The sequence below is a fragment of the Canis lupus genome, chromosome 26 (genome assembly GCF_003254725.2).
Source record: "Canis lupus dingo isolate Sandy chromosome 26, ASM325472v2, whole genome shotgun sequence".
Lineage (NCBI taxonomy): Eukaryota > Metazoa > Chordata > Mammalia > Carnivora > Canidae > Canis > Canis lupus.
Window position 1 is genome coordinate 1,093,277 of NC_064268.1, and position 12,382 is coordinate 1,105,658.

General features: G+C 56.5%; 2 protein-coding genes across 6 annotated transcripts in view; one reads left to right on the forward strand and one right to left on the reverse strand.

Moving 5' to 3' along the window:
• Positions 1 to 12,382, forward strand: part of LOC112676390 (uncharacterized) — a 535,411-nt gene that overhangs the window by 308,136 nt on the left and 214,893 nt on the right. The gene's annotated exons all lie outside the window — the stretch shown is intronic.
• On the reverse strand, positions 3 to 10,376 carry PUS1 (pseudouridine synthase 1). Of its 4 annotated transcripts, none has more exons than XM_049102218.1 (6): positions 10,271 to 10,376; positions 9,679 to 9,922; positions 7,799 to 7,936; positions 5,123 to 5,225; positions 1,682 to 2,373; positions 3 to 300 (listed from the first exon to the last, which is right to left on the reverse strand). In XM_049102218.1, exons 2-6 carry the CDS (start codon positions 9,910 to 9,912, stop codon positions 271 to 273), a joined length of 1,197 nt encoding a protein of 398 aa, XP_048958175.1. In that variant the 5' UTR covers positions 9,913 to 9,922; positions 10,271 to 10,376; the 3' UTR covers positions 3 to 270. The 4 variants fall into 4 exon arrangements, with proteins under 4 accessions (XP_048958175.1, XP_035562509.1, XP_025329322.1 ...); XM_035706616.2 differs by having other exon boundaries at positions 10,263 to 10,376; XM_025473537.3 differs by having other exon boundaries at positions 10,257 to 10,376.

Consider the following 12,382-nt stretch of genomic DNA (forward strand, 5'->3'; position numbering starts at 1 on the left):
AGTGATTTAAACAAAGTTTGTCTTATTTAATAAGAAAATTGCTTCTTTAAAAAAATAGTGTCTTTACACTCTGAGGTGTATACAGTTAATGACAGCTAAGAACACACTCGCAACAGGTCCTCCTGTGATGAAACCCAACATGATGCAGGTCTCACGACCCTGAGGTGGCAGTGCCGCAGTGTGGCTCTCCTATGGTGGCAAGGACGGCCCGCCGTGGCGGCTCCTTGCACCTGTGGGCTACCCCAAGGCACTCTTAAGGCAGCCTCCACCTCAGTCACTGTCTTCTGGAGGGCTGGGCACCTGCAGAACAAGAGCAGAGTTGTCGGGGTGCTGTCTGTGGGGAAGCTCAGCATCAGGGCCTGCCCCCAGCCTGCCCTATCATTGGGGACAAGTGGAAGCCCTGGGTCTCAGCCCGACTCCTGGTCTCTAAGCTTACAGTTCAAGAACCCAGTCTGCTCAGGGAGAGGCAGGGCTGGGGCCAAGGGGGTCTTCATCAGGCTCCACGGGATCCCCACAGGATACAGTGCCCCCAGGGCAGAGAAAGCAGGGCTACTCCAAACTGCACAATCGCAGGCCCTCCCTTATCTACAGACAGCAGGCAGTGGAAGCCTGGCCCAGCAGGAGTCAAGCAGGGGGCAAGTCTGGCCCCCTGCTCCAATGTGTACACATGCTCCATCTGGCCTCACACTGTTTGGGAGAACTGGTCACCATCAACACAGAAAGAGTGGAAGATTTAACATGTGATTCTAGAATGCCTGTTTCTCTTGGAAAAACTTAAGCTCTCCCAACGTGGTACTCCCCACAACGTGCCAGCCTGGTGGCAGTGAGACAGACCAGGAGCACTTCTGCTTGCCATGTCCAATCCCCATCACTTGATACCCCTGCCACTTGTCATCTCACCTGCACACCTGCTTTTCCACACCTTGCCTACCTTACCTGCATGCTTAAGTTTACAAGCCCAGGTGTGGAGGAAGAACAGTGCCTTTCTGAGTGTGCAGACAACGAGAAGCACTCTCCCAGCACTCCAGGTAAGCATCATCCTTGGAGAGTGGCTGGGCCCCCCAAAGCACACAGCTCAGGGACATCTCCCGCCCCAGGGAAAGAACTCAAGCCATAGATGATGCTTAGCTCCAGGGCCCCAGATGCCCTCCTCCTAAAACACAACCCACAGGGATGAGCCGCTCTAGAGCCGTGACCCTAGCAGGGTCAAGTACATTGACCCCAGGACAAAGGGCCAGACAACAGCCCACCCGAAGCAGGTGGTAAGCATCTTGTGTGCCTCTCTCTAGGAACCCCAAGTCTCAGAACAAGTATGACAACAGTGATGTGCTGAGGACCCAGCCATGCCAGCCCCAGAAGCACTTGACCTGACCCCTCCATCCCACAAACAGAAAGGCAGACCACAGAGCACAGCCTCTGTCCAAGGTCACTAAACAGTGGGGAACAAACACAAGCAGCATTTTGGGGTCACCGGCCACCCAGTCCAGTGCCCTAGCCCTGCTTATCCGCTGCTGTGTGACCCTGAGGACCTGACACACCACTCTGTGCCTGAGCTTGCTTATCTGCATAACAGACACAACACCAGTGCACAGCAGGTTAGAAGCTTGGCCGAGCTCCCAAGAGGGAGGGCCTGTAGCAGCCCCCGAACCCTGGCCTCCAGCCCCATAGCCACAGCCCCCACCTTGGTGCCTGCGCCCACTGCCATGTGGGCAGTGGCATTGAAGTCATGCACGGGCAGGGTGCTCAGCCACTGGGCCATGGACCTTTCGTGGCGCTCAGTGCTGATGATGGTGGGGTAGATGTGCTGCTCCTTGAATGCTGTGACCCCCGCCTCCTCCCGTGTCCAGTCCAGTGGCTCGTGCAGCCCATCGTTGCCGAAGCGCTGGTTATACTTCTCAAAGTGCACGCGCTCCAGGACCAGGCCAAGCCCTGGCGCCTTGGGCACATCCACCTTCGCATCCCCCCAGCTGCGCTCCAGCACACTCTCGGGGGCATAGCCCTTGACAATGGCCACTAGCAGGCCAACCATCTTCCTGATCTGGTGCGTCATGAAGCTCTGTCCCTTGACCTTGATTACCGCGAACTCCATGCCCTCCCGTACAAAAGGCTCCTCGCAGAACATATCCAGGATGTACCGCCGAGCGCTGGCCTCCTGGGGCCCCTTCTGCGAAGTAAAGTTGTGGAAGTTGTGTGTGCCCTTATAGCAAGCGAGGAGCCCATTCACGCGCTGCAGTGTCTCGGCACTCAGCCGATAGCTCTCATCCTGCACATCGTGGTCCTTGTGGGCGAAGGCAAATGTGGGCAGCATGTAGAAGTAGGTCCTGGCATCACATTTGTTCTTGGAGTTGAAGCCGCCTGTGACCCTCTTCAGTCCTTGAGGGGAGAGGAGGCAAGTGAGGACAACACTTCCCTGCCAATGAGCAAATGAGCACCTGGACAGACAGCTTCTAGGCACTGAACCCACGCGTACCTGATGCTCAACTGCAGTTATGCAAACTGACTCAATGGAAACACCAGGGGTGTTAAAACCCTAGGGTTTGCTGAGGTGCAGGCAGGTGCATGCTTGCCCTCTGCCACTGTCCACAGAATACATTGCAGACCTGAAACCATGCCCTACAAGTTGTTCTATGGGAGGCTACAGGCAGCAGCACATCTAACAGCAAAAAACAAAACAAAACAAAAAAAACTAGAGCCAACTGAGAAAGAGAAAAACGTTCAAACGCGTTCTAGACCATTGGCAGGATGAAGCAGAAGGCAGTCCCCGAAACACAGGAAGGCAGGTCTGCGGGATGTGAGGCCCCACACTCGGAGAGCTGACAGACCCAGCAGACACACAACACACAAACTCTTCAAGGAAAGGATGAAGACAGAATGAAGTGCGTGCTGTGCGAAGGTCTCCAGTTGTGAGCAGCACAGAATTGTACATGTGCAGACAGAGAATTTCCCTGAGGACAAAGTACTGGGGAGGACCAGGCAGCCCCCTGCCCTCCTCTGCCTGAACAGTGCTTGGGCCTTCAGGGTCAGTCTGGGCCCACACCTCACAAGTAGCCAGGCGCCTCCAGCCAGCCTGGCCCTGGGGCTCCTGCCCTCCTTGCTCTCGCTCTACTGTCCTATTTGATTTGAAGGTAATTTTAAGTTTTCTTTTTTGCCTGGCATTAAAAATTCACTTTCGGGGATGCCTGGGTGGCTCAGTGGTTGGGTGCCTGCCTCTGGCTCAGGTCGTGATCCCAGGATCTGGAATCGAGTCCTGCATTGGGCTCCCTATGAGGAGCCCTCTGCCTATGTCTCTGCTTCTCTCTCTCTCTCAATCTGTCTCTCACGAATAAATAAATCTTAAAAAAAAAAAATTCACTTTGTCCACACGGAGCATCACCAGGGCGCATTGTGCAGGCAGTTGTCTGCCGGGATCAGGGTCCAGGCTGCCCAACAGCCAGGCCCCAGGGCCACACTGAGGGAAACTGCCTGCCCCGCACGTCACACTGCAGTGGGAGCGCCGACTATTGTAACTGTACAGGATTCGGAGCTGTTTCAGCAAAACTGGGGCTGATCTAGGGACTACACTAAAGAGCTTCCCGTGCAAACGCTGGTTCTACGTGAGGGGAGTCTCGGGAGGGGACCCTCCCCAGAGGCAGAGAAGGACCACAGCAAAGCAAACAAAAACCACGCTACATTGAAACACAGACATTCAGTAGTAGGCAAAGTAATCAATAAGCGTTACCACCTTCGTAGAAAGAACCCCCTTACTTGCACCAAACACCTGAGGCAGCTTTGTCCATGATGGCACGGAAGCCTAGCACCCCTGGTAGGCACACGGAGAAACAATGTGTGGCACGGCCGCATGACAGGGCCCATGCACACCCGGCTCTGTGAAAGAAGCCAGACGTACAATCTGATTTCTGTTCACATAAAACGCTTCGGGCTCAAACTAATCCGCAGCAGAATGCAGTGGCAGCCAGTGAGGAGGGGTAGTAGGTAGAGGGGTTCGCAGCCCTACCCTGGATGGTTCCACAGGTGTGTGCACGCATCTAAACCCTACGCTTAAATACAGCCTGCAGTATATATCAATTAAATTTCCATTTAAAGTTTTCTCAAGTGGCTGCCTGAAAAAACCACACTGCATGGGTTAGTAGCACAAGTGGCCATATGATACATGCCCATCAGCACCAGGGCCAAGGGGACTAATGCAGGGGTGCTGCTGTCGTCTTCAGACACTTTGAGAAGTGGGGTGAGTGGTTATTAGAGAAGAACGTTGTTTTTTTCTAGATTGATTTTTTTTTTTATTTATTTAGGATAGTCACAGAGAGAGAGAGAGGCAGAGCCATAGGCAGAGGGAAAAGCAGGCTCCATGCACGGGAGCCCAACGTGGGACTCGATCCCGGGTCTCCAGGATCGCGCCCTGGGCCAAAGGCAGGCGCTAAACCGCTGCGCCACCCAGGGATCCCGAGAAGGACGTTCTAACAGAGACAGCCACCGTGGCTGCCTAACAGCCGGTGCGTGAAGAGGCAGATGGGCGTGGAGCCAAGACAAGGTCAGGTGGCCACATGGCCTGGCCCACTACAGAGGATCTACCAATTCCTGCTTTAACCCTCAAAGCAAACACAAAAACCACAGTGAGGTACAGCTAACAAGGCAACCAAGGTGATAATTAGATGGAATTAGGAAAAACATTCATTAATCCAAAAGAAAACGGAAAAAGGAGAACACAGAACAGAAAAGACAAAAAGAAACCAATGGTGAGCTCTACACCAACCAACCAAGCCAAAAGCACAGAAACACTAATGGCCCGGACACGCCACTCAAAAGCAGAAAATCAACTGGACAGGACTGTCTCAACAAAGACCTAAAACTCCCATTTAACAGGCTGCTTTTAAGAGGTTAATTATCACCCCAATTTTAACTTTACCAAACCTGGATGTTCATGTTCAGTGTTTAGCTGAAACAAGGTGCTGCCACAAAGGGAGGTCCCAAGTGTCTATCCAGCTCATCCCTTTGGGTACTAACCACCACTTCTACCAACCACTAGGCAATCGCCCCAGTGTCCTAATTCTGCACCAGAGCAGTCTGAGGTTTCACGTTCCTGCAGGCCCAGCCACCATGCAGCACTCGGCCTTGCAACGCTTACCCAGTATCCGAATGTGAGGTGGAAGGTGGCTGTTGATCTTTTCTAAAATGTCATCAATCAGCCACACCTTCAAGGACACGACCTGGCCGGCCGCAGACACACCCTGCAAAGGAAGCAGAAGGGTCAGGCACACCCCTCCATGAGGTGGTTTCCTTAAGGACCATGCCAACGCTGCATCATTTCCTGCACAAGTTCTGAGTTTAGGAGCCCATCTGAGGGGCTGGCGATACATGAGGACGGCGCTCCGCACACCAAGGGGCCAGGCAGAGCACAATTGCTAAGGATCACTGGTGGCTGCAGAGCACAATGGAACACAGCACGCCAGGCAGGTGGGAAATAAAGGCCCCCTCATACGTGCTCCACACCACATAGGGAAAAAGAGCACGCAATTTTAGTCAGGAAACCACCGGCCAAGCAAGGAAGAGCGGTTGTCCAGCCTCAACCATGGCTTTGCTGTCCCCACTCCAGGTGCCCATGGTCACCCGTGCTGCTGACACTCCAGCACAAGCCCATGCCATCTGCACCCCCCATCTGATCACATGGGCACATCTCATCTCCTCCCCTCGTTGAGGGGGCAGTGGATACAGCCCAGAAAGCCTTTGAGAGATCCCCCACTCACACAACTTCCAGGCCAGCACATGGCTGTAATGTCCTGGTTTGCCCCAAGCTACTGCTGCTGTCTCTCCCTGGGCCGCGTTTATGAGCACCATATCATGGGTGTTCAGCACCACTGACAGTGCAGGCATCCACCAGGGATCTGGAATGTGTCCCCCACAAACCAGGGGGCGACCACTGTGCCATCTAAGTCTCTCCCTCCTCCTTGCTCTCTAAAAAACAATTGGAGAGATTGAGGAAAAGAACAAAAAATGAACAATGAAGATGCTACCCAGACTAAGTCCACTGCCCCCAGGTCCACATTCTCTCATACAGAGCATCTGGCCACACACAGCCACAGAGGGCATCAGACAGCCACTCCATGAGTGGGAAATACACAATGGATTTCAAACATTTAGATAAAAAACAAAAAACAAAAACAAAAACAAAAAAACGAACGAAAAAGGGCACCTGCCTGGCTTGGTCAGTGAAATGTGCAACTCTTGATGTGAGTTGTGAATTTGAGCCCCAAGCTGGGTGTAGAGGTTACTTTAAAAAACAAAATCTTGGGGTGCCTGGGTGGCTCAGCAATTGAGTGTCTGCCCTGAGCTCAGGTCATGATCCAGGGTTCTGGGATCGAGTCCCACATTGGGCTCCCTGCTCAGCAGGGAGTCTGCTTCTCCCTCTCTCCCTCTGCTCCTCTCTCTCAAATAAATAAAATCTTTTTTTTTAATCTTAAAAAAAAAAAAAAGGAATGAAAATAGATGGCACTGCTATGTTTCAGTATCCCTCATATGTGTAAATGAGAACATTCTGTATGTGCTGGTGGAGCGGGAGAGACCGCTAAGGGACCTGGGAAGATGAAAGTGTCCTCGACCTGCTGCAGGGACAGTGCCACAACTCTGCAAACACATCAGAATCCACTGAATAACACAAGTGGGCAACCTGGAAGGGATGAATCATATTTCAACAAAGCTACTTTTTAAGGAGTCTGAAATAAACAACAACAAAAAAAAAATGCTATCATTTATTCATCCAAAGGGCTGAACACATGACTGCTGGGATGTTAGTATCAGAAGTTTCCTGTGTCTTCCTTCAGGGTCCCCAAACTGTAGGAGGAAAACATGTTGGAATGGAACAATCTCTGACAACAGTGGAAATTAAGCATCATGCTCTGAAACACTTTCTCCATTAGCTCAGGCAAATAGCTGCTTTTCTCCTGCCCTGGGAACAACCAGAGAGCTGTAATTAGAACGATTAAAGAGGAAAGGAAGACCTTAAGGAAGCACAGGACCCTAGCCTGCACCACAAGAAACCTTACTGTATCACCTGGCACACAAAGCCCGGGATTGGGTACCTCTGGAACCGGGTGTTATTCAGCTGCTCAGGATCCTAACCTGCCCATGACCGTGTCAGAATCCCAGGGACATCAGACAGGCAAAGAGGCATCTCAGGGCTGGGGCAGAAGACATGCTGTGAGCTGTGCCCCACCCGCCTGCCCAGCATCCCTCCATCTTCCTTTGGGGAGCTCCTGCCCATGCTGGTCCCATACCCAGGAGCACAACTCGGCAAGACTGCCCGGCATAGCTGCCACACCTGCCACAACGGAGCCCAGGACAGGTGTGTGAGGCAGTGAGCCAGCGTAGTGGGACTCAGTCTTGGGACTGAGCAGACAGCATCGGCCACAGCCGCTGAGGCTGCCCAGTCTATGAGTCGTGGCCCCTGTGGTGGTGACATGCTGTGAGCGTGGAGCACACAGCGCACTGCTGTGACACGTGCACACATGCAAACAATGGGAACTGTGCTTTGCTGGCTGTATTTACATTGATTATGTGGTGAAAAAAGACTATCTTGGATAAACTAAGTTAAATAAAACCAACGACTAACCCCAAAGCTACCTGCTTCCTTTCCCCTCTTGGAAAACGGGACATCCCATCCTATGCATCCTGGCATGCCTGAGCTGCGTGGGCCCAAGGCGGTGGACATCGTGTCCAGACGCTGCCGAGTGCTGCGGAGGACACACAGACTGGCAGCTTCAGGTGCTGCTAGAACCTGCAGGGGGTACACAGAGGTGGCACCTACCTTATCTGTGCGGGCGCACCGCTGGAAGGACATCTTCCTCATGTCTTCACCATGGTTTTCAGGAATACAACCAGACTGGACCAGGGCGGACACTAAGTCATCTTCAATGGTCTTGAATTGTGAGGATCCAACATTCCTCTGAAGAAAAGAGTAGAAAACCAATTTTTTTCACTCAGTCACTGCCCACAAATGCTCCCCGTAGGGCACCTGAGTGCTGTGCCCACATCTGCGGCCCCAGGGACACAATGTGGCTCTTCCCCGACCCTATGGCAACTAGGATAGTTACCTGAGGGTATCCCATCTCTAGAAACTCCCCACCCTGGGCAGCCAGGTGAGAAGCTGACAGAGGGTATCACCCAAGACACGAATCCCTCCCACCCAGTCAGATCTGAAAGCAGCGCCCCTCCTGCCACAGAGCCGTTCTGTGGTCAGCAGCTGTTGGCTGCAGAGGGACCCCCCCCCTTAGCAGCACAGTGGGCAGGAAACCCACTCCAGGATGCTAGGGCTAGACCCGGCATCCCTGGCTTCTCACAAATCCTTCAGCTCGCGTGACCAGCCTGTACAACTACTTGGGACTGATGCACAGCAGGGAAGGACACCCACCACTTCTAGAACCTCCTAATAACACTACCGCTTCTCAGCGTGCCCTAACCATAACCCAGGGCCTCCAGGTCACCTTCACGTGACCACCTGATGCTTCTCAAAGAAAACATTCCCCACACCAGGGACATGAGGGGGCCCCCCGAACACTTTGTTCGCTGAGACTCAACAGAGTGGGAAGTTCTTCCTGAGGTCTGACAGTCTCCCTGCACGCATTGAGTCATAAATGCTCCTCAGACAGCAACACACATGGACAGAGCTGGGGCAGTGGGGAAGGTGGCCGAGGGGCAGTCTCTCCATCTGTCCTTCCGTCAACTCTGGGAGCCACTGTCAACTCTCCACCCCTTATTTCCCTAAAAGGGAAACTGGGGCAAACAGAAGCCGTTGAGACACAGCAAAGTTCTGAAGACGTGCCTAAGGCAAAAATGCGCCTCATCAAAATCCCTCTCAGAAAAGCAGCTGACTGCCCACCCAGAGCAGCTGGGGTGGTCCGTGCATTCCCAAGGCTACATCCCCTGGCCCTGTGGGCACAGGGGACCCAACATCACAAAATCAATTTTCTGGGTGCGACCTGAAGTATACTTCCTACTCCCATGACTCATAGTGAAAATTATTACACCCTGGGAGACCAGGCACAGATGTATTAAACTTGCTGCAGTTGGACGCTCCAGGCATGGCACCGAACTTCCTACTGACTCAAGCTTCAACAAGATCAGAGAACAGACAACCAAGGTTTCGGAGCTGATGACGGGGACAAGAGCCTTCATGTACCTGTGGGGCACCTGCGCCCTGTCAGGAAGGGGTGAAACTGGAGGACGGCACAGAGAATTCTGCTCACACACAGCCTGAGCCTCCAGCTTCTGATAAACACCCACAGCGGGCCCCTCCCAGCCCCTCGGCCTCAGGAGAGACAGGAGCCCAGGAGTCTCAGTCCCCTGCCCATAGCCACAGGACAGTTGTGAAAGCCCCAGTGGCACTTCCTGGGACCAGAGCAATGCTCAGGGCTGCTGGGACTCCAGCCTAAACCCTGCCCCAAGGGATGCACCATCACGCTGAAAACCAGGTGAAGAGTGACGCCCTGTTTCCGGGACGGCCTAGCTGGACAGATGTTACCCAGAGGCCCCGGCCTGAAGCCCCACAGTGGTCCCCAGGGAAGGGAGCCCAGAAGTCAGCGCCCCCTTCTCCCTCGCCGCGACCCCAGGAGAGCCCCAGGAGTCGTCCCCCCAAAAAGCGGGCCCTAGGCGAGTCCTGGGCTCCGGCACCCCGCCGCCGGGCCTCACCTGCATGCCGTGGTAGCCCTTCCCGGAATAGGCCATGAGCAGCACGATCTTCCGCTTGGGCGGCTTCCTGTGCGGCTCCCCGTCCGGCTCCCCGTCCGGGCCGCTCCGGCGCTTCTTGGCCTGCTGCTCGGGGTCCTCCCAGGCCCGGGCCCCGCCCCGCCAGCCGCTGCGGGCCTTCCGGTCCTGCTCCAGCGCGGCGCTCACCAGGGCGGCGGCCCGCACGTCCCCGGCCATGGGGGCAGAGCTGCGAGGACACGGGCGGTGAGCGCCGCGGGCGGGGCGGGGCGGGGGCGCGGGGCTGGACGGCGGGGGCCCGGCCGACGCGCCGCGGTTACCAGAGCAGGTGCCGTCCCGGGCGCGGGCTCCACGATCCGCAGACTCTCCGCAGGGCCCCGGCCGCCGCCCGCAGACTGGGGGCCGCCATGCGCCGCGGGGCGCGGGTGCAGGGGGAGGGCACGCCCGGCCCCTCCCCGAGGCCCTCCCCGCGGCCCCTGCCCGCCCGGCTCCCCTGCCCCACCCGCCTGCCCGGCTTCCCCTCGGCGGCTGCTGTCGCCGGGGCCACGGGGACGAGCTCTCACCCGCACCCACTCACGGCGCCGCGGACGGAGCGGGGACCACGTGGGCGAAGGCGGAAGTGGAACGCGCGCCAGACGGCGGCCGCGCGCGGACAGAAGCCGCAGCCGCAGCCGCGGGGGGCGGGGCGCGGGGCGGGGCGCGGGGCGCGGGGCGCGGGGCGGGGCTCGGCCGCGGGGGGCGGGGCGGGGGGCGGGGCGGGGCGGGGCTCGGCGCCGGGTAGCGAGCCCGAGGAACAGGTGCTCGGCGGAGCGCGCGCCGCGGGTCCCAGTTCCCGAGGCCTACCCGGGGCTGGCCGGGGACCCCTGGCCTGGGGGCGCGCACACCAGCGCCTCCGCAGACAAGGCGTCCTCTGGATCCGTGGTGCCCAGGAGCTTGCTCTCGAGACACACTTGGCGACGCGCGGTCCTCGGGAAAGCCTTGCGCGGGCCGGGGGCGGACGCCGCGGGCTGGGGGCGACCCGAGGCGCTCTCGCGGGGTCTCCAGGGAGCGTCCCCCCGGGAGCGGCCCAGGAGCTCGGTTCCCGTGGCGGGAGGGGGGAGGCACCCAGTGACCACATCAAGCGCTGGGATAAATAGGGCACCACAAAGCCGTGAAGGCCACGAAGCACTGTGCACCCCTGACGAGGGAGCCTGGGAGGCCTCGCCCGCAGTGAAAGAAGCCAGACGGAAGCGCGCGCAGTGCCCACAGTCAGAGGGGAGAGCTGGCTGAGGAAGGTCTCCCCCAGATCACAGCACACCCAGGCTCCTCCGAGCTCAAGTGTGACGATAGATGGAGAAGGAGCTCATGCAGGTGGGACAGGACGACCCCCTCAGGATAGCCCTGCCCTCCCCAGGTCAGAGAGCCCTCCACGTGCCCAGGGGACAAAAGAGCATGGTCGTGGTGATCTGGGAAGTGGAGGGGGCTCAGCAGCTTTAGGAAGTCCTGGGCCTTGGGACACCTGGATGGCTCAGCGGTTGATCATCCGCCTTTGGCTCAAGGTGTGATCCTGGGGTCCGGGGATCAAGTCCCACATTGGGTTTCTCCCTCTGCTTCTCCCTCTGCCTGAGTCTCTCTGCCTCTGTGTCTCTCATGAATAAATAAAATATTTAAAAAAGAAAACTGTCTTGGGCTAAGGTTGCAAAGAGCACCCGACCTTGGCACAGGGCACCCCCTCCCTCTTTCCTTAGACTCCTGCTGTGGAGAATGAGCCCTCCCCACCCTAGCACTAGCTCTGAGGTCATGGCTCACCTTGGCACAGGGAGCTGGACATGGGGCCCCAGGCTAAGGGCATCTGCAGGAGTCCAGGACCAAGACAACTGGGATAGCTCCAGGTGGGCAGAAGACTAACCCAACCACGGAGCCGGGGAGGCTTGATGCTGAGGCTTTAAGCTGTGCCCCTGGGAGTAGAGCCTCTCCCTCCTGCCACGTGAGCTAAGGGTTCTCCCGTGCTGGAACAGAGACCCAAAGCAGGTGGGGGGGGGGGACCCTCTCAGGGGCAAGCCCAAGACCCCAGGCTGTACCGAGTGCAGCCCCTGACTGGGGAGCTCCCAGCTAGGCCATGAGGCAGGAAGGATGGAGGCATGTGTCCCTGCCAGAGGCCTGCTCCAGGGTGTTGGTGGGTGTGAAACAAGCAGGAAGGTAAGCACCGTGATAGGTCAGAACTACCCACTGCCACCTGACAGAAGCCCCCTGTGACCTGTTGTGTGGGGACTAGACCAGCACACCTGTTCCCTCCTCAGACCCCACCAGCTAGGTGGCTGGCCTGAGCTTGGTCCTCCTGGCCAAGGGCTCCTGCGGGCGTGCCTGGAATGTGTCAGGGAATAGAACTCCTGCAGAGTTGTCACAGCCCAGGCCTAGCCCTCCTGGGCCTGCCCCTGACCACCAGGTTCTTGCACAGCGACATTGTGACGTTTATAGCAGTTTCAGCCATAATTGCACCAAAATGGAAGCACCAAGGTATCCTTCGGTGGGTAACTGGATAAACAAAGTGACCCATCCAAACAATACAGTATATTGAGAGCTAGAAAGAAAATGAGCTATGGAAAAGACACAGAGAAACCTTAGATCCGTCTTATGTCAAAGAAGCTGAAAAGGCTGCACGCCGTCTGATTCCAGCTCTATGACATTCTAGAAAAGACCAGGGCTTGCC

Coding starts and splice junctions, on each gene's coding strand:
- PUS1 (XM_025473536.3), bottom strand. CDS start 10,102: ATGGCGGCCCCCAGTCTGCGGGCGGCGGCCGGGGCCCTGCGGAGAGTC. Junction 5,226..7,798: donor GGTGCGCCCGCACAGATAAG/GTAGGTGCCACC, acceptor CTTCCTTTGCAG/GGTGTGTCTGCGGCCGGCCA. Junction 2,374..5,122: donor ACCTCACATTCGGATACTGG/GTAAGCGTTGCA, acceptor TCTCCCCTCAAG/GACTGAAGAGGGTCACAGGC.